Source organism: Ochotona princeps, chromosome 7, assembly GCF_030435755.1.
Source record: "Ochotona princeps isolate mOchPri1 chromosome 7, mOchPri1.hap1, whole genome shotgun sequence".
NCBI lineage: Eukaryota > Metazoa > Chordata > Mammalia > Lagomorpha > Ochotonidae > Ochotona > Ochotona princeps.
In genome coordinates this window covers 47868725-47890644 of record NC_080838.1, presented here as the reverse complement: position 1 = coordinate 47890644, position 21920 = coordinate 47868725, and the positions used below count along the sequence as shown (strand labels likewise).

The following is a 21920-nucleotide window of genomic DNA, read 5'->3' as shown; positions in this document are numbered from 1 at the left end:
GGTAATGAAGGGAAGGACTTTCTGCCTTTAACACAAGCTTGCAAACAGCAATTATGAAACTTAAAAACGAGGAAAAAAGAGAAAAAAATCAAATCGGATGTGTGTATCTTTTTCTGCACCATTATGAATTAAATAGGAATAAATCTGATACAGTGTACTCCAGTCACAACATAAAACACTGAATGTTAACAACTCACAGATGCTGCTACCAAACTTCAGTTCTCTTCTGACTTGGGGTTGGAGGGTACAAAGGAGTCTAGTCTTCAAAATTCCCCCTGGGCCTTGTAATTCAACGTGCCACAGATGGGCATGCTTTCTTTCCTGAAGACCAGGGTCTGGAATTCTGATTAGATTCCAGCTCAAGGCACTATTTAGCAATAGTGCCTGCTTTACTAAGGATTCTATGCACCAGTGAGGTCTATGTAAGACCCATAAGTTAAAAATATATAAGGAGTCTCTTCAAAATATATCTTATCTATTATCTATCTATCTATCTATCTATCTATCTATCTATCTATCTATCTATCATCTTCTAACATATGAATTTGATTTTATAAACAGTTTTTATAAACAAACTTACATTTTTTTTTTCCTCCTCAACAGTACCAATAAAGTTCAGGGCACCTTTTCTTTCAAGTATTTGGGTAAAATAATATACCCTGAGAATTTGGGGTGCAAACCTACACCATGTAAACTGTAGAATGAAACCCTTAAGCACCACATAGGAAACTGTATACCATGTGTTTTTTGTATATTTTGTATATTTTGTGTTTTTAAACACAAAGACTTGTTGAATGCTTTCCCATGCACATACACATATTTACTATGAGATTATAATCAGTCTACTTAGGAATTAATACTGTCCTGCAGTTCAAAGTATTGTTTCTGGTAGTATGAGCTTTCCATTTGTAGCAAACGCAGACATTTGTATGAAGCATGAAAACAATTAAAATGTATCAAATCTCTTTAAGGCAGGGATGATAAAGTCAAATCTGAAGTTCAAAAAAAATTGTATCATTAGACATCCACTAGTGATTAAGGATGAATGTGAAATGGGTGTTAATATTTGGGATTGATTATAAAATGGCAAAGTATAATTTATTTTAGCTTATTTACTCAGTGACATACAAACATAAAAAAAACCCTTCATATGCCAACTCTAGGCTCTAGTTAACTCTGAGGGCAATTTCAGCAAATGCTTTCAAGAAACTACATTTCAGTGAGTCAGATTTTTTCATACTGGTGACAAATGTGCTCAATTTTCCAGAAATAATCAGGGCATATTTCAATATGATCTGTTCAACAAAAGAAATAAAGAGAAAATGGATCCAAAGCTCTACACACCAGTCCCCGTGGTTCGCCTGGAAAACCGATCCACATATGAACCATGAGACAAAATCACCAAAGTCGCACTGCAATCCTGATTAGACTGAAGCTCAAGGCATTAGTTGGGAAATGCCTGCTATTCATAAAATACAGAAGGACTGTTCAGAAGCCACAGGGACTTGGTTGGGGTTAGAGTTCTAGGGGTCAGAATGCTTTATCGACTCTTGCTGTGTTCCACTTTGGTTGAAAAATGAAGGGCAGTTCATTGATTCACATATCCTTGAAACCTTAAGAAATGACAGAACAATAAAAATAGAGGTGGAGGTTTACCTCACACCCATGAAAATGCTCTTTCCCAATAGCTTGAGGTAGTAAATAGCCTAGCAGCTTCATGCAGTTTGACAAACTAGACAATCATGAAAGTATCAACAGACAGCATAGCATTCACACATGTGATTGTGAAGTTCCATTTGTAACTACTCAGACATTTATTACATTCTTGGCTCCTTTCCAGAGGGTGACAGCCTGTTCAATAGAGCCAACAAACGAAAATGTCTTCTTTCTCTTCTAGTTTTTCATGTAGTTGACTTGATCATAAGAATTTAAGGCTCAGATCTGCTGGTGACAGATAGCCTACGGACCCCCAGCCCTTCAACTCTACCACATTTCTAGGGAAGGAGTGTCTCTTTTTGAGGGTCTGACAAGCAATGATTCTTTAGCATGGCTCCTGAACATCCCTAAGAGCCAACTGTGATTGTAAACCAACCTTAGACAGCTTGCGTACTATCTGCCAAACCACAGCTGAGCTTCATTAATCATGCCCAAATGCTTGCAGTTTCATAGTGTTGCTTGTTGTATAGGTTTGAGACCTTTGAAATACCTTCAACTTTCCTATTTCAATATCCAGTGGACTGACCTAGCACCGATGAGGAAGCATTGATGCTGTAAAATTTGTCTCACCAGGTTAAGCTGGGAGTAAGTCTACTGATGGATCTGGGAAAGAACCTTTAGGATAAAAATATGGTCCAGAGGCAACTTTTCCACCCACAGAGACCACGACTCATGCCTCACATCCCATACAGACTGTAGCTTCATTTTACTGTTCATCAGCTCAACAAGTGACTAAACTGTGACTAGAGATGATCATCCAGACCTTTCCCTTGCTCAAGAAAGCTTTATGTGGATTGAATTTCATGGAAGTTAAATTGAACTGTTGTTTGAAGAGTCTAACTTATCCTCTTTTAAAGCTTTTTTGGCTAAGATCAAATGTAGTATATGTTTTTATCAGTTTAAAAGACACCTATGAATTATGACAAGCTAAGTTTTTGCAATACAATCAACTCTTCAAAATTCACCATGGATACACACTCAAATAGCCTTCAGAGTCAGGTTATAGCTGAGGCAATATGGATATCCATGGGTTCTTGAGATCTTAAAAAGTTGGCATAATAAGGAGCAAGTGCTACAGCTCTAGGTTCCTGCTTGGGGATGTGTAAGGCTGGAGTGAATCAGAGTCATTGAATCACCAGTTCATATTCTGTTCTACCACACCAACAGTTACTCCTCTAGCTACAGACAACCTGTGAGAGATAAGACTATGCCATCACTGGCTCTCCCGTATTTCAAGTCATTCTATTTTAAGGCAACAATTAGTGTCATGGCATTTATAAATGGGAAAATTAAAACAAAACAAAGGGCTAAAATAACTGTTTTTCGTGATCAAATTAGAAATAATGCCAAACTCAATGATAGAAGACCTAGTGTACAATCTAGAAAATGACCATGTTTGGTTGGCGTATGATTCAAAAGTGTAAGCCCATTGTATGTAAAATCTAAATATTTGCTACAACTGTGCAAATAGCCTACATGCATTCTAAGAACGGATAAGGAGCTCTGTGACCCAGACTACTGATGTTCTAACTTGGTTTGCAACACAACCAATCCATTTCTGTTATAGGCTTTGATTGAACAAAGGAAATTGTCAAAAGAGTGCTTGATTAGTCATAAACGGATGAAGAAGGAAGGTGAGTTGAAAGATTATTTACCACATTAAAGTATAAAAACAAAACTTCATGGTGGGGACAGGAAACAACACAACCATTCAATCGCCTTAGTAAAATTAAAATAACAAAAATTACCTTTAAAAAAGTGTGTTCAAAAAATGCAGAAACTTACACACTTGGTTTATAAGAAGCAAAAACTAAAAATAATACATGTGGAAGAAGTTTTTCTGATGAATTCCTAGTGCTAACACAATGCAACTTGAAAGAAGAATAGTCCATATTTGTCTTGTTCCTATAACAAAACATAGTCAAAGAAGAGATTGTTAGCTCTGAAAACAACTGTCAATCTTAAAGCACCAAGAGAAATGACAGAAATTCTATTTAACTACTTTGGCTAATTCCAACCTTCATAATGATGCCATACACATTTTAAAATATTGTTTGGCAAATGTATTTCTGAACCTTCTATACATCGTGGCTGATTTTAACAAAATGCCCAAAGTGGAATCTCTCTTTGAAAACTGAATTAAATCTAACGAGCTACCCCAAAATGGTTTTGGCATTAAATGATTAGTTTAATTAAAATTATTCATACAAGGGATAAAACAATAACATGGAAATGTTCTTAAAAGTAGTTACAGAATTTTTATTGAAAACTAAATTGGAACATTTGAAATTCAAGAGATTCTATCATTCGAAAAATAACCTCCAAATAGTATCAAATAACAGTTATCCAACCAATTATACGCAATCAGAGTAGCAAGGCAAGGGATATTTTAATCCTTTCATCTAGAAACAGACTGTCTAAATACATACTTAATAGGAAGGAAATTTATAAGAACAGTTATGAATTTATAACTCATACTTTCCTTACTTAATTGCATGTTTGTTTCATTATTTTATGCTGAAAAATAACCTTCAAAGTGAAAAGGACTGTTTTATGACTTGAGACCTCCCATTTACTAAATATAACTGTTCTTATCTTAGAAACTAAACAGAAGTATGTAGGAACAGAAAATGTAAAATTACAAGAGGAGGAAAAGAAAATAGAAGAGCAAGAAGACTAATTTCAAAGGCAGAGCCAAGGAGTTAACAGCTTTGTCTGAGTCACAGCACAAAGCAAATTTTGCCAAGCAGCCTAGAGCAGAGTAAAAAGACACCAAGGAGAGATAAGGGATCCAGAGACAGAAGGGAGAAGGAGGGAGGGAGGCAGGGAGAGAGGGGCAGAGAAACACAGAAAGACAGGAGAGAGAAGAGGGAATGTTTGTAATACCACATATGGGATAGTGATGGCAGCTTGAGGAATCCAAGGGAAATTCATTGAGGCAATCTTGAGATTATATGGGGACCACTAGTCAACATATTGCCTTGTAGTAAATTCATAGGATATTACTTCTGCTTATATTAGCTTCAGAGAAATGTTATTTAAAAGGAATAAAAATTTGCTTCAAATCCCTATTTAGGATGAGATTATTGAAATTGCCAACATAGTCTATCCAAGGTCTCATAAGATCAGCAACAAGTCAGTAAAGGTGAAAGGCGTGTTGGCCGGGTGTCTTCCTAGGATTTTAGAAGCCAACACATGACAGAGTTCAACAGGGATGCTGGGTCAGACTTTCCCTTGCTCCACACAGGCCTGTGCCCAGACGGAGAGGAAAATCACCACACACAGCTGGCAAGCTCTGCCCAGAGTTGTATAACATTCTGGAAGGTCTTGGTGGATGATAGAGTACCCTGACTACAGCCAGTGGCCTGCCCTGAGGGGGAGCCAGCTTAAAGGGCACTGCAGAGCAGTAACCATTGCCCTCAGTCTGGCACATACAGAGCAATCCTGGCTACAGACCCCTGATGCTGTCCTGAGGAGGTGCTGGGATAAGGGCTGCTTTTCTGCTTTAATGGGGAGATCTGTGGAAATAAAGGAATTATGGGGCTGTAAGGAGGTCCTAGGGAGACTGAACACCTGTTACATGTCATGGGCTGTGGGTACATCCTTTGTAACAGATTTTTAATTCAAGCTTCACAATTTTTCTGAACAGTATCCCCATATTACAGAAAATGAAGTTGAGGCTCGGAAACGGCAATTCATTTGTCCATACTATGAAGTAGCAGCGTCAAAGTCACCTAGCTTTCCTCCAGGTAACACTTTAGCCCACTGGCTGACAAGCAATTCCCAGCAGTGAAATGGCTGGGAGATTCTTTCCTCTTTGATAGGACTTTTATGTTTATTTGCAGGAAACTGCCATCAGGAACCTCAGCTGCAGTGTTTCCGGTCAATATTCATCTCATATATTTAATCCTTTACCAACCAGCAAAAAGCATTAGCTGAAAAAGAAAAAATTGGAGAGGGCAGGTACAAATACCTAAAAGGCAAATAACGAAAGGGGCACTGTTCATGACAGGGAGCTCTGAGCAGAGGGTAGAGAGTAAGCAAAACGGGCCAGCCAGGGGTCATCTATAAGAGCATGGCAATGGAGCTGCAAGGTCCTGAGTCTCAGGAACTGCTGATCTAAAACAAGCCTTCATTTATCAAATAAGGATTGAAAATAGCTTTAACTTGTTGAAAGAATCCAATAGTATACTGCTACATTTTGGTCTATAACAAGTGATGAACACATATTAGCTACTATTCTCTTATTTTCATGACATTTAGAGAGAGTAAGGGAGAAATATAAAAGCAGTGGCACCTTGCAGAAAGGCACAAAATAGGAAGTTAGAGGAAAGATACAATTTCATAAAGGTGAAAGGGAGAAAAGAAAAGGCGATAATAATAACAACAACATCTATATGCAAAAATTGGGAGAGGAAGCCACACTAAGTGGGAGAAGGGGATAGGCATAATGAATGGGTTCATGAATAGAGTTATGGAATGAACTGAGAACCCTCAGTTTGCCTTCTGCAGTCCAGTTACCTGACCACTGCCTGCCTGACTGACAAGGGCAACCAGCACCTTGACTCGCAGGGGCTGCTCCCAGCTTCAAGGAGCCTTCAGGAGAGGGGATGGGCAGGGTCCTCATGGTCCTCAGGTTGCTCAGTCCTGTCCTCCAAGCCACCCCATCAGCAGTGAAAGTGAACTACCAAAAACACGAGGAGAAGGGATTATGTAAGGTACAAGAATGAACTAACTCAAGTTGAAGTGAATGAAAAGAGGAAACCACGGTAAGGAATATATTAAACAAACAAAAGGAACAGAAAATGAATTCTCTAACAAATGGTGAGAGAAATCAGGAAGAGAGGGAAATCAGGAACAGAAACTTGGAGGAAGATCCACCAAAGCTGAGTGGCAGTAGGAAAGGGGAAGGGACAGGGATGGCAAGAAGAAAGGAATAAAAAGGGCCCCAGTGCAGAACGCTCAGGTTCAAGTGTGAGCTCAACCTTGAAATGACACTGTGACTAAAAAGGGTCACTTGACTTCTTCAAGTCATTTCCTTGCAATTGTCATTCCAGCCAGGGTCCTGGGCTTGTTGACCCAAGAACTCATCTAGGGCCTTCTTAAAGAAGTCCACAGAAAGAACTCCCCTGAATCCAGCCCTACTCCTTCCACTGCGGCTGCTGACCTAAGAGCTCTGTTCAGAGGGAAAAAAAACAGCTCTGAGGAAGTGAGCAGGGGTGAAAGACCAAAACTTTAGGAGCAACATGAAGCACACTCAAAAATGAAGACTGCATGCAAAAAAAAACCAGACATCCCTAGGAAATAAAAACACTTACATGTCTCTTGGGATTGGTGCTGAATGATGGATCTTTGGTGAGTACTGCATATTTACTTGACGCTTATGCTCCTGTAACTGGTATTTACTATCAAGTCTCAATTAAAAATTTAAAACAAAATGTGGCATCTAGGTGAGCATACAGGAGAAGAGCTGAAGGTGACTGTGTCAGGGAATGAAATATAATCACACATCTCCAATGAACAAAAATTGGAGCAAAGTATCACCAAAAAGGCATCACAGAGCCTGTGAAGCAGGGACTTCCAAAACCAAAAATAAACGAACCAATCACAAAGGCAGTACAACAGCAGGGGAAAGTCACACAAGTGATGTGTCCAGATCTCTGGTGTGATACAAATGTATCAATGGTGTGGTCAGCTTGCCTGGTGCCCCCAGGTGCCAGTCACAGAACAGCCTTGCTTCCTTATCACATGATGTAACGGCCTGACTAAACAGCAAGAAAACAAACAGCAATAATAGCAAGTAACAAGATTAACTAATAAAAGGGGTAAGTATTTTTAGATAGATTGTGGCATTGCAATATTCAAGGAGTCCTGGAATCCTGATTATAGGGGCAAGAAAACTAGAAAAATTTACTGTGACAGCAAAAAGCTGAGAAAATCCATGATGGAATCATCAGAAAGATATAAGGGTACCTGGTTATGCTCAACCATTAAATGAAGAGGATAAAAAGAAGGCTCATTGTTTTAATGTGCTGCTAGAAACAGATGACAAAATACTTTATTATTTGAGCTGGAAAGAACCTTACAGGTTCTGACAGTTCTGGAATCCTTCTTTGTGGTCGTGTGCAGAGGTCTGTTCCTTCCTGTTGGAGTGTACGCTCCTGACTTGAAAACTCCACCAGATCACACGTGCACTTACAGCACACGGGTGAGTTCACAGTGAATGGCACAGGGGAGACATGTCATTCACATCTGTTGAATAATTGGGAAAATCAGCACATTGTGTCCAAAACATCATTTTACAAATGTCTAGGGAGAGGTAAATGGAAGTACATATGATTCATACCCAAACACCACTAGGGAGTAGATCTTGGATGTACTTTCTGCTTTCACCTCTGCCACCCTTCCTTTGTTCTGTGTATTCCACTAGGGACCACCAAGAGCAGTCTGCAGGGGGCCTGATATGGCACTGGAGGGAAAACCCAGCTCCAAAGTCCTGGCTTTCTCATTCTCTAGGGGCCTGGCTCTGGAAATATCTGGATGGTGTCAATAAGAGTTTGTTACACAAGGCAAAGAAGTGTGTACTTCCTTTTTTTTTTTTTTTTTAATGCATCTGTCCTTTTTTGTGTGTGAGAAGTGGCATTAGAAAATTCAAGAAGTTGAGTTCTGAAGAATTTTGATCCATTATCTGAGTCTGGCTAATCAGATGTTTACCGTCCTATAAAAAGCCAGCCTTGGATTCCTGAGTGCTCTTCTTAGATTAAGAATCAAGACACCAGCTTTTGCCATTCTAGCTTGAGGGTTGTTTACTAAACAAATGGCTGTGCTTTCAGAAAGGGAAAATTTTCCCAAACCAGTGTTCAAGTCTTGAATTCTGAATCTGTGCTTTTTCTCTGTGTTCATGGAAACAACTCCAAGCCTAATCTCTCCAGACTCAGCAAACAGGAGAAAGGCCAAGGGCAGCTGCCCAGAAGGCACTGTGTGCGTGTGTGCCTGCACAATCCTCCCTCCTCTGCTCTCTGCTCCCACCGCTTCCTATCGCACCTCCATAGCCCCACAAAGGCCTCAAGGATTAGTTGATCAAAAATAGCCCTAGGTAAACACACCATCTGTCCAGGAGATTAAAATGCTTTTGCCCATAGACGACTCTTCTCCTTCTGCAAAACTACATCTGTAATTCTGAGTCTCCTCCACATGCATTTTTCCTTTATCTTCCAAGCCAAACAAAGAATGCATGATTTGTCTTAGTTCCTCCCACGTTCTGTGTTCATCACACCAGGTTTGTCGCACATGCTTGGAAGAGAAATGTCCCAAAGCATTTATGTCTAGATTGCAGCTAAAACCAGGCTTTTGCTTTCAAATCAGAATTCCTAAAGATCTAAGAATAATGTTGTATTACAGCCCAATAAGTGGAATAATATTCAGTAACAATCCACTAATTTGAAAGAACATTTTTTGTAAAGCTTGTAATACATTGCTCTATCAACTGAATTTCAGATCCAGATGGAGGGATAGATAAGAGCTTCCCTAGAGGTGATATACAAATAGCCAAAGCGTTTCTCATGCCCAAGGTCCCACAGTCAGCAAGCACCTGTGCAACTACTATCCAGTGATCCTAATCCTTAATTTAAAGCTTTTTCACTGTACGAAGCAATAATGTTCTTCTGTTTCATTTCAGATAAAAGAAATTACTTATTTCTATTATAGTAGCACATGCATGGCTTGTTTCTCTCCATCTCCTTGTTTGACTCAGTGTATATGGTCTTACCAGGGAGTGAAAGGATTTATGATCTCAACTTTCCCCATCTGAAGAAAGAGTATAAGTGTGTGTGTTGGGGGGTGGGGAATCACTCCTACAGCACTGACGGCTCTGTACCCCCATCTGAAGGTGTCTTTACTCTGGCCCATGGGCTTGACCTGAAGTGTCCTGAGTCAGAAAAACCAAGCTCATGCTTCCTATCAAGTTCCATGGACTGTATTTACAGCAAGGTTGCTGTCTGTGGATGTGGCTAGACCTCTAAGTCAGGAGTGTGTTCTCTCCAATTTCCTTTACTCTGAGAAAACATAGACTTTTCTGAAAGGGGACAGGCAGATAGGAAAATGAGTGCTTTCTGGGAATTAGTGAGTGGTGCAGCATAACAGATTCCAGGACTGGATCAAAGGTAGCAGCTGCATGCAGGCACAACTTCAAGTGCAGCATCTCCTTGCTCCTGGAAGTCCAGCTGTGCACATGTGAGTGTGCGTATGTGTGTGTGCATATGTGCATGATAAAGATCTCAGTCCCATTCTGAGAGAAACTATTCTGCCCATCTAAAAACTGAAAACTTAGAACTTGGAAACTACAGAAACTTTGAGCAAGAAATGTCAAGAGGAAGGTGTGAAAGAGGTGAGTTTACAGACTGTGGAAAAGCTTCCTACCAGGGGTTACCATTCTTCGATTTCCTTTCCTTCTGAGGAGCTTACATATGAACAGGTTTCTAATGATTTCCTGGGATGGTTGGTGTCTTTGGCCACCTGGACTGTCAGGAACCAAAAATGAGGCTCACTCCACAAAATCCAAGCCAGGTTTTCATGTCTTCCCTGCTTTGGCCAAACCTTACCAAAAGAGGGCTGAAGGGACAGCTGGCAAATTCATTGTCCCACCTACTCTCCCTGAGAAAAACACAGAGGCAATTCGAAAAAGGTCAAAGGAGAAGAAATCATGACTGGGGTCCGAGGAGTGGGAAAGGGAAGGGCCTGGGGAGAACATCAATTCGTTCTCAATGCAGCTGGGGTTCTGTTCTCCTCTTTCCAAAGCCTCATGTCTACAGCCAGCTCTCCCATAGGGCATGCCCACTCCAAACACAGAGACAGGATTGCTCTCACTCCGTTTCTACCTGCACCCAGAGCGCAATCTACTCACCAGTAACTTCTGCATCCTGATCCCTGACGACGGTCATCTGTCATCTGTGCTCCACCACAAAGCTCATGGTAGTGCCGTCAAAGGAAGGGGGGGCAATGATCCTGGGCCCCAGGGGCTGTGACGTGATGCTGATGACAGGCTTGCCGTGCAGCTGGGCAAAGCCCTTGGCTCCCACGAGCTGGGATGTGGCTGCTGTGGCTGAGGAGGAGGGGGAGGCTGGGGACTGGCTGGAGGCCATGAAGTAGGGTACTTCGGTGAAAGCAGCAGCTGTCTCTTTGCCAGGGGCTTCTGCCACCACGGGGGACAGCTCACTGCCCCCTGGCGAGTGAGCAATGGCTGTGGGCTGCAGGGCATTGGGGGGAAGCACAGTGGGCAGAAAACCGGGGTAGATCATGTAGGTAGGTCCATAGGCCCCAGGACTCAAGGCCAGGGGAGGCACGGGGAGAGACACAGGAGCCACAGCCTGCTGCTGAGAGGTCATGGGCACATCCACATACTGACCCGTCTCGGGGTCGAACAGTCTCCTGGTCATGGGCTGTACCGGGGTGTCCACCAGATAGTACTGGCCAGTTGTCACATCCAGGAGCATCTTCCTCTGTGTCTGCTGGGGCTGCGGCTGCTGGAAGGGGTCTGTGGTGACAGCAGCTGGGCCTGCAGGAGTTGGGGCAGGCATGCCGGGTGGGGAGAAGCAGAGGACTTGAGGCTGGGCTCCCTGCAAGGTGAAGGGCAGTGATGGCTGGTGGTAAATAGCAGTAGGGGGATGCTCGGGGCTTCGTGGCCCAGCAGCAGCAGCAGAGGCAGCAGCAGTAGCAGCCACCGTCTCCCGGGAACTATCAGGCTTGGTTCTCCAAGCAGGCCGGCTGGTTCCACTGACCTGAGAGCCTTTGGGGCTGCTAGGGACCTGACTGCGGGCGCTGAGTGGAGGTAAGCTGCAGAGAGTGGCAGCTGAAGAGGTGGATGGCGCCTCGCTGCCAGCAGCCCCAGGCCTGCCAGGAAGTCCCCCAGAGGCAGCGGTGGCCACAGCTGCAGCTGGTGGACTTGCCTTCAGTGGCTGAGTCAGGTAGTTCTCACCGTCGCTACTGCTCTTCTCCACGCCCATGCCTCCTTTCCTATTGATCATCTCGTCCAGAGGTGCCCGCGTGGCCGGAGAGATCTTGAGCGACCGGAGTCCCTGTGATCTGACGCCTTTGGCTGTGGAGGGGCTCTCTGGAGAAGGCCCTAGTGGGAACTTGCCGGCCACACCCCCGGTTTTCTGGGCGTTGCCCGCACTCACGGTGAGCACGTTGCGGTTGCTGGGGTGCGGTGGAAGAGGTTGCAGCGGGTGGCTTCTCTCGGCATCCTTGTGGACGGGTGGGATGTAGAGGGACCGCGGCCTTTCACGTCCAGCGGCCAGGCTCTCGAAGGCGGCGGCGCGGGCAGACACACTGTCAGCGCTGGGGTTGGAGTTTCGGCGCTGCAGGCGTTCAAGGGGCGCTCCACGCATCACCACGGCGCCTTTGGCACCCGCGCTGCGCTCTTCCACCTCCACAAGCCGTTTGGCTAGCTTGTCAGGGTCCCCTTCAGCACCCAGGCCGCTCTCCCTCTCCTCGCTGGCTATCAACGACAGCACGTGGCTGTCGGTCAGCATGGGCAGAGGGTCGCTTTTGCGCTTCCACTCATTCCTGTTGAAGCTGTACAGCTCTTCCATGGACCTCACGGCGGCAGTCAGCTTCTCCAGGGCGTTCCTGGCTGGTGGGGCGCTTTTGCCTTCCTCCTTGGCTTCCTCGTCCTTGGGTTTCTCGGGTGTCTTCTGGGCAGAAGCCTTGGAGACGATCTTGAGCACAGGCAGGTAGGAGCCCTGCTCGGACTTGTTGGGTGCGATGGTGGCCACGGGCAGCCTGCCAGATGCCCTGTGAACCAAGACTGTCCCTTCCGGAGAGGAAGAGGAATCCAAGACCCTGCTGCTGCCCCTTTTGCCCACGCCCTCCCTGGACTCTCTGTCCGTGCTGTCTTCCCGCTGGTTCACCAGGGCCTGGCAAGTAATGACCATGGGAGACAGGGACCCAGATGCAGTGGCTGCAGCAGCCAACTGCCTGGGCTTGGACCCGGTCAGCCCCTGCTCTGGGGTTACGCTGCCTTTGTCACTGCTGTCCCCCGACCCTTTAATGAGCTTTCTGACATCCCTCACCTGATGAAGGGGCCCTTGGGCCTTGGACTTGTCTCGGACGTCTCTGACCTGGAACTGGGGCACCTTTTCAAGGTTGTCCCCACGGAAGAGTTTCTGCTGTGCCCTGCTGTTGCTGTCCTCCTTGGTCTTAAAGAGGTTGGAGGTGCTGCCCCCGGCCAGCTTGGGCGTGAGCAGCTTGGCGATGTTGAAGTCGGAGCTCGGCTGCTGCACACTCCCCAGCCGGATCTTGATTTCCGGAGCCTTGGGCCTGATGACTGCAGTGGAGGTGGCCTGGGCTGCAGGATACTTAGTGGCCTGCTTCCCAGGCAGCTTGTCCTTAGGCATCTGCTGAATGTTGGGGACGAAGAGACGGGACATGATGGTGGACTTGCTGGCCGAGATCTCCCCGAGGTCAGCCCTCCAGTCGCCCCCCTTGGGAAGCTTCAGCTTCCCGATGGGGGCTTTCTCTTCACGCTTCTCCATCTCCTTCTCCTTCCACGACCGGAAGGCGCTGTTCTGGCTGCGCAGAAAGATGCCCTTGACTGTCTCAGAGGCACTCTTCTTAATTTCGCACACTTCTTCTGTGTGTGTATCATTGAAATTCCGGCCAGAGGCCACGGTGCTCTCCCGAGGAGTGCTGGCTTTGAAGACCGGGGATTTGGAACAGACCACTGAACCCTCAGCATCAGAAACACTGACCACGGTGCACTCAGAGCCGGCCTCGGAGTGGCGGGAACTCTGCCTCTGCAGGCTCCTGTCCCGCGGCTTCTCGGTGCCAGCAGGTCCCTCCGTGTCCTTGCAGGTGCCGGCCAGGTGGTGATGGTGGTGGGAGGTGTCAGTGACCTCTCCCCTCTCCATCTTGAACTCGTGTTCCCGCTGCATCTTCTTGGAAATGACATTTTTGAGCAGGCTGGATGCAAACTTGGACTTCTTCTGGGCACCCTCGGCCCGGGAGACAGGCTTGCTGCTCTCTGAGGTCTCGGAGCCGTCGTCCGTGTACACTGACCCAGGAGCTGTGCCGGCTGAGCCTTTGGGGGCCTTGGAGGGCCCAGCAGCTGAGCTGGCTTTGCTCTCACTGCGTAGGCTCAGGGGCTCCAGCAGGGTGACGACTCGGGAGCCCGTCTGCACCTGCTTCTGGAAACACAGGGGCGTCTCCACATGTTTGATCTCCCCTTCGACCTTGCTGACCACAAACTCCAAGGCCTTGGTCTGGGACTTCTTGGACTGGATGTAGAGCTGGTCTGCAGTGGCCCTGGTGCCACCACCTCCAGCTCCCTTCCTCAGCCCTGCAGCCACCGAGGCTGCGCTGCTCCGCAGCAGGCTCTGTTCCACCCTGGCGCCAACACCCCCACATTTTAGATCTAAGAAGGTGGACCAGCGCCCAAAGCCCACTTCAGAGAGCGTGGCAGAGGACTCCCGGGAGCTGATGTTGAGAGCCTCGAAATACGGGTAGGCAAGGCTGCGGAAGGCCCGGGAGGTCAGGCTACGCACCTCTTTGTCTGCATCGTCCAGCTCACTCACGGCGCTGGAGGCCCCGCTGGAGTAGTCCACCAGCTCCTTCGCCCGGATGGCCCCGCACCTGGTTTGCAGGCGAGCCGGGACGGCAATGAATTTCTTTGCATGGTCCTGAGCCACAGTGGCAGCCGGATTTTGCTTCAGGGAACTTGAATTGTGTTCAGCAGCTGTAGAGACGCTGAGGCTCATGTCGCCTTCATGCTTGGCAGCGTAAATAATGTTTTGCTTTGCACGCACGTTGCTAGGCTCATTTATAGCCCGGGAAGTCTGTTTGATTGATAGGAGGATCTGGCTTGCTGCACTCCCACAGCTGCTTGCGGCGGTGGCAGTGGCTAAAGCTACTGCCCCTGAAGCTGCCTCGCCGGGCTCCGGCAAAGACTCAGGCAGGGTGATGGTGCCAGGGCCAGTGGGTGGGGGAGTAGGGTCACCATCAGAGGGGCCGCTGCCCACTTCCGTGCTGCTGGTGGCACAACTGCTGCTGCCGGCGCTAGGGCGGGCCAGGTCGCTGCTAGTGGGGCTGGGCGTGCGGGTGGCATTGGTGCTGGGAGTGGTGCTGAGGTAGCAGCTGTTGTCATCGTCCTCTTCTGTCGGGGTGGTGACGTCCCCTGGGGTCTCGTCGCTGCCACCAAACGAAGCGTAGTCCACAAACGAGTAGATGACGTTGTTGTCTTCAAAATCCCAGCGCGAGGCCAGGCCCACGTCGAAATCCATGTCCTGCTCCACCTCACTCAGCTGGATCTCGTGGGTGGTGATGTAGTGAGCCTCCTCACTTTTTGGGGGGTCCCTGCCGCTGCCTTGGGCCTTGGCAATGATGTCCCTGCACTCTGGGTCGTGGTCCACCCCTCCCTTGCCGACCTCTCCTCCCTTCGCTGGTCTTGCCCCTTCTCCCAACAAAGGCTGGATCTCACTGTCCTCACTCTCAAAGCCTAAGGACGAAGAGGAGGTGGCCGGAGCCCCCAGGGATGTGACAGACTCTACGGTTTGGGAAAGGTTGTCTTCCTGAGCGGTGTCCACGGGGGAGGAGGGTCCAGAGGAGGAGAAACTGTCATCCTCCGCTGCAGCGGTGCGAGATAGCCGGGTGCTGGAGGGTGCGGACGCAGTAGGAGTCTTTCCGGGAGCTGGCATCTGGCTCTGCGCGCGGCTGCTGGGTTCTGCTTGGACCATCTCCTTAGGGCTCCTAGAGGCCCACTGGTCTCCAGGACAGGGTTCCAGGGTAAGTGTCACAGTGTGGGGACTGTCCCTCGGCGCTGCTGAGGCACACATCTCCACATACTTCGTCTCTCGCTGGGAGGAGGCCGGCGGCTTGGGAAGCGCCGGCAGTAGCAGCTGCTGCTGGCCGTCTTGGGCACTGCTCAAGCCGTTGTCCACTATGTCCACTGGCCCAGCCTGTGAATCCGATTCGGGAGTGGCAGCTTCCATCCTCAGCGACAGCAAAAGGCAATGGTGAGCCCTGGGGCTGTCCTGGGTCTCTCTCGGCTCCTGGATGGGCCTCAGAGTGGCCTGAAACAGGGTCCCACGTGCCTGGACTGGCCCCAAAGACGCCGGCACCGAGGCCACTGCAGCTACCACCAGCCGCCGCTTGTGGCTCAGCCCCTGTGGCGGGGCCCTGGCAAGCCTAAGGCAGCCAGGCCGGCGCGCGGACAGGGCAGCACAGGTGGTCTGGGGCTGGGGGGCTGCTGCTCTGGCTGAGACTGTGGCCAGCCTCCGGCTGCTAAGCCGGCCCGTCCAGTTGTTTGCCTGGCACTGTGGGCAGCTGGGAGTCTGAATGCCATCGGTCACGGAAGGAGCAGCATCTGCAGGTCGACCCCGGGACTTCCAGAATTGAAAAGAAAGCATGTGCTGCCGCTCAGGAAGCCACGGCCCTTCCCTGAATGGGGCGAGAGAGGGTCACGTCATTCCAGAAATATTTTTAGTGTCCATTCCCTGGTCCCACCGCAACCACACTTGAGGGCAGAGAGAAGAGGCTCTAAAAGGATGAAAAAGCCAAAGTCGGTAGCGGAGGAGGCGTGTCTGTTCTCATTTCAAGCTCACCAAATGTTCTCCCTCTTCCATCTCAGAGACCCCTCTCTCTCTTTCTCTGGTCTACTGTCTGTTTGATGAAATGGCTTCTTCCCCCTTATTGTTAAATAAAATTCACTCTTCCTGATGCATTTTTAAATCCATGGGACGCCCTGGATTTATGTCAACATTTCCCTGTTGCATATGGCAGCTTTATATTTGCCTCAAAAAAAAGTCTGAGCCAAATCAGACGAGTTCTGACACTTAAATTTCTCAAAGGCACAAAATATTCTGTCCCTCTTTTCCCCAAAGTGACACTTTATGAAACACAACCTATTCATCTCAAACAAGCAAAAATCTCTCCTATGATCTTTTCTGGATTGACTCCAAGTATAAAAGGGCAATCTTTCAAAACCTCATGGGTCATGCTTTCAATAGACATTTAATTATAGTCACTAAATGGAGTTAGAACCAACACCACTTCAAAACCCTGCAAAAAATGCAGTTAAACTCAGCAAGTTTCCTAAGCAAGGCAAACCACAGCAAGACAATATACCCTCACTTAAATATAGCCTGAGCTGCAGCTAAAAGATTCAGTTACGCTGGCTAAGGTCCAGGCTCTTGGAGCACTCGGTCCCCAAGCATGAAAGAACAAGGAACAGGCTTACCCTTCATGAGTACAGTGCAACTTGGAGGGCGGTCTAGAGAGGAAATATGACCCGCTGGCATGCCCCAGGGAAACGAAGCCAACATGCCAGGTCACTGGTTCCAAGGTGCATCCACAATCCCGTGGTTGTGCAAGCACATTTGGCAGGTGACCTAAGATAGGGAGCTCTGAGATGGGGGGCTGTACTGGTCACCCTCCGAGCAGATAGCTCAGGCACAACCAGCCAGACACTGCGCTGTAGGCTTTGGTGTGATCTGGTCCCCATCAACTGTCAGGCCCAATGCTACCACTATACATAGTCTATGTGTCACTTACACCACTTGAATAAAGCCCTATTTTAGACATCAACATGTGTAGGAAGCAAAAATAACACCACCAAACATCCTCTTCCAATGTGCATGCCACCCCCACACAGGAATATGCTTCTTCCTTGGAACAGGCCTGTGGGTAGGTAGGGTGTGGGAGCCCGGGGCAGCAGAGGCATCCACCTTGGCATTCTTGAGATCCTGACAGGTCTGCCCTTCTGCTGTGGCAGCCCCCTTCTGCCCATGCTTCACCATTATAAATACAACTTAAGGAGTAACTGGTCATAGTGGGAATTACGATGTGACTGTAAAGCTCTAGGTAAAGAAATGCAGAGAGGAGAGAAATAAAACAAGATGGAATAACAGAGAATTTGCTAATTTTTCAGTCCACTCTTTGTTATTGTTGTGGAGGATCATGTTTATTGGCACAACATCTTGGTTTTTGAATAATGGTTACTGCATCTTGACTTATTGGTGCTCACTATGAGCCAGAAGCTATTTGCAGTAATTTTTAATGTGTATAGATTTATTTACTTACCCCTCATGTCAGTCCCATGAGGAGTAACTGTTATACAGGTTTCATAGAAGGAAAAATGGAGGCACTGAAACCTTAAGAAATTAAGGTGCAAAACTCAAACCCAGGCAATCTGGATCCAGAGCACAGACCCTAAACATCATGCTACGTAATCTCTTTGATTTCCATGTCTACATCCTCTACAGGACATCCAGATAATCAATTAGAAGGGTGCAATTGATCGGCATGGCAATTTCAGCCACGCGGCCACAATGTAGCCATGTAACTGTTCTGAGTTTTGTTCATGTAATCAGCCTGTGCACATAATACGTGCTCAGGGATGAAGGAACATGGTCCTATAAATAAAGTGAAATGAAGTCTCACTGGCTCCTTCAGGCGAGCAGAGTATTTTCAGTGTCCCATTTTAATTCTTCTTTGAGGCTGACCGTGCCTTGGACAGTATACCCTAGGGACAGTGTCATGCACTGTGAATATTCTGGAGCTGAGAACACAAAGTTTCTGCCCATCAAAGCCACTATAGTCTAAGGAGGAATTTTTCCAGCACTTTCCATATGGCCCTGTCTGTCATGACAACTCAACAGATTTCAGCAAAGTTTTTCTCTGCAGTTGACAAACTAAATGGTTCTCAGTTAGATTCAAACACAGTGGCTTTGCTTCCAAAATTCAGAAAATCTCCATCTAGAATCTTTGCTCCTTGTGAGAACACAGCCTTAGACATAATTCTCCAGAAAGAGAAGGTTGTTCTTAAAGAGGCACTTACCTCCCAAATAGTGCTGTAGCTCCTTCACTGCCCTCTGTCTACATGAGTGCCAGAGAGGAAAACATTTAAAAGTTTTTTCAAAGTCAGTTTCCAAAAAAGTCAGGTTTCACACAAACTGAAAGTTCTGTGAAAATATCAAACACGTTGAAAAGTTGAAGTAGTGAAGACTCCTGGTAAAAGAAGGAAAAAAATCTCTCACTAACAGAAAAGCAATGACCAATCATAGGGCAACATTAAGTAACTTATAATGCCATATTGCTTGCCTTCAGTGAGTTCTGTGTCACAATATGTGACCACAAATATTGATACTGTTGATTCCATGGAAGTAACTTGGTGTCCGTGGGAGCCGTAGAGTTTTTTATTTTACTTTTATATGACTCTGATCACTTTTTTGATAGATGAACTCACTGCCTGCCTACTTGATCTCGACACTTGAGCAATTCACAGTGACTAATGTCACCAGTGTGGATGCATGGTGAGCAGACACACTTACTAACCCGAGCAAGGTATGCTAAGCTAATCACTTTATATGGAATTCAAAGAGCAACAAAGGAAATGACTCGGTGCCATTATTTTTATCTCTGAAGAGAACATTTCTCAGCATTTCCTGAAAGTCCTGTGAAGTGCATCATAGTATATAAAACTTGAACATGATTAAAGAAACTATGAATGATGGCTGTACTGCCCACCAGTTGGTAAAAGGATATGACTATTTTTAGGGCCCCTGACAGTGGCATAATATACCAAATATATATGTTAGTTGAAAGAAAGGACAGGCTACCAAAAGTGGAGCAGCAGGCCAGGAACAAAAACCTTGGTTAAACTCAGACTCAAAATAGGAGTTCAGACTTACTAAATGCAGACATCGTCGGGATTTTCTGAGATGTGAAGAGCAAGGTGTGTTCTCTGATTACCAGACATTTAAGATTTTCACAAACACTTGCACAGCTATTTGCACACACTGAGGGGAAGGAGCTCTTTCTGCTGATCATTATGTGATGCCCAGAGTGTGGCCAGCTATTTCTCTCCAGGCCCATGTAGGCATGTGTAAAAATTACACAAGAAAGCAAGACACAATATTGCTGAACATATCAAAAAATGCTTTACATGATTTCAATTATTCATCATCTCAAACATGCCATAAGACAGCCATAATTAGGATCATTTTGTGGATACAAAAAATGAGGTTGTGTAAAGACATGTATGCTCTGCGTGACTTTCCACAGCTAAAATGCTAACGTCTTGATTAGAATCCAGCTCTGAGCAACTGAAGTCCATACCCAGTTGGCAATAGAATATGTAGTCTGATGTGGAGGTGACAGGGTCATGCCATCACTGGCTGTTCCACGGCCTCAACCAGCTGTCTGTGTATGGGACCAGCTGGTCACCATGGAGTCCCAGGAAATGGAGGAGCAGGACTAGTGTAAGACTATCCCTGTGAATAGAAAAACAACATGCACACAAGGACAAATAAGTAGTATTACCTTCCTGTGAAAAGCAGAGAATGTTATTGTAGAACTGTGCCATGCATGTTACAGATGCAATCTATTGATTATGTCTTTCAGACTTAGAAGGATGTGAAAGCACAGTTCAACCCCAGAAACAAAAGGTTACTAATGGCCACTCAAGCCAGAAGTGAAGCAAAAAGGCTTGCGCTTTTCCCTGGAGAAGTCAGGATATATGTCAAGGAGTTGCTCCTCTCCAGTCTACCTACTGTCTTTTTCTCAGAAGGATCTGCTGGCATTTTGCTTTCTTGTCTTTGCCACATCTCTTTTCTTCCTTTTCGGCCTTTATGTGTTATTCTGGACAATGGTTTCTATCTGGTTGTCTATTAAAGGCATTGTGGTGATTTGGGTTTTTGAGATCTTCTTGGATAGATGGTCATTGTCTCATCCTCACCAATCTCAATGTGCAACACTCACAGGACAGAGAAATCCTGGTGTATAGAAAGCTGGCCACTTCAAGCAGCCTGTCAGTTTTGGTCTGTCTTACCCAAGTTCTCTGTTATCCCTGCATGCAACATGTAGGGCCCAGGAAAGAGGACTATCAAGTGTGCCTCTTCGATTCAGGATGTAGGACCCCTTGTGGGACTTTCAGAAGGCATTGTTTATTCAGGTTGTTGTTGAAACAATGTCAGAAACCAGTCAACTGAGCCACCAAGCTCCATAATCACTTGAATGATTTATTTCCAGAATTTCAGAATTTTTAAAAATTTTGATTTGCTTTGTCCTTTGACTGCTGATGTTATATTTGGAGGATAGCTCTGATTTTGCTGACTTTTCAGACTGCATCTTCTCTCCACAAGTTACAGTTCAAACTTCAGCAGTTTCAGACATGAATTTCAGAAGACACACTCAGTTTTTTTAATTTTTCATTTTGCAGCTCCCTATGTATATTTGGAATAATTATGAAAATTCTTTAAAATCTCATTTCTCTCCTCATGTCACATTTCATATTTAAATTTGCTCAAAACTCCAGGACTAGGATGCAAAGCAGAGCAAATTTTTATAAAATATTAAGCCCATTTCTGTTGTAGAGTAAGAACATGAGGGCTTGATATTATCGGTCCAGTGATGTTTATTTTAGTATGTTGTGTTGTGATAGCCAAAAGCCTTGTACTATTTCTGCTTCAACAGAGGATGCAATGCCTGAATCTAGGGAACATTGTACAGACATTTATTCAAATGAAGAGCAACTGATGATCCAATCTTGAAACTGTTTCCTTCTAAAGAAAATTGTGACAGAAAACATATTAGTGCACTTCCATTTCTAAAATAGCATCAATTATCAGACCCAATCAAATGAATATCTGATTGTAACTGCAAAGAAAATGCTATGGAAATATAAATGCCAAGGTAACATCATTTTCATATATAGGAGAAAGTAAGATTGGACAAAAGAATCAGTCCATTATTACATTTTCCTTTAAGTAGCTTGATGTTGTTTGAACTGTTGTAACAACTGCATTTTTCTCTTACAATAGAAAAGATTTATAGGAAAATTTCATTTCCTCTATAGTTTTTCCTTGGATTAAATCAGTTAACCTCTAGTCGAAACGGATACAACTGAGTTTGAGGTAGACTAAAGAGATTTTTTGGCTTAACTTCCTCATTTTACCACATGGGAACTGAAATCTAGACAACTTAGGTGACATAGCCAAGGCTGCAAAGCTATGCATGAATATTAGAGGTGGATTAGAATCTGTTTCTCTGTATGTCTAAATAGGTTTGGTGTGTTGCTTACATTTGTCACCGAAATGACCAGAGGGAAGAGAATAAACAACATTATCAAGACATTGGGGTTTATTTCCCAAGAGAGAAAATATTTCATGATTATGTTTAAACCTTAAGAATTAATATGAATTTAATAAATAAAC

The 21920-nt window shown here is 45.7% G+C and overlaps 1 protein-coding gene across 2 annotated transcripts; it reads right to left on the bottom strand.

The window, feature by feature from the left end:
• Positions 1-567: 567 nt before the first annotated feature.
• Positions 568-16199, bottom strand: C7H4orf54 (chromosome 7 C4orf54 homolog). Of its 2 annotated transcripts, XR_009245803.1 has the most exons (3): positions 10619-16199; positions 3465-3621; positions 568-992 (listed from the first exon to the last, which is right to left on the bottom strand). XR_009245803.1 is itself a non-coding variant. In XM_036495133.2 (2 exons), exon 1 carries the CDS (start codon positions 16113-16115, stop codon positions 10659-10661), a length of 5457 nt encoding a protein of 1818 aa, XP_036351026.2. In that variant the 5' UTR covers positions 16116-16199; the 3' UTR covers positions 3289-3621; positions 10619-10658. The 2 variants fall into 2 exon arrangements, 1 of the variants encoding a protein (XP_036351026.2); XM_036495133.2 differs by lacking the exon at positions 568-992 and having other exon boundaries at positions 3289-3621.
• Between the last annotated feature and the right edge of the window lie 5721 nt (positions 16200-21920).

Excerpts from the sequence above, each read along its gene's own strand:
- C7H4orf54 (XM_036495133.2), bottom strand. The coding sequence starts at position 16,115 with ATGCTTTCTTTTCAATTCTGGAAGTCCCGGGGTCGACCTGCAGATGCT.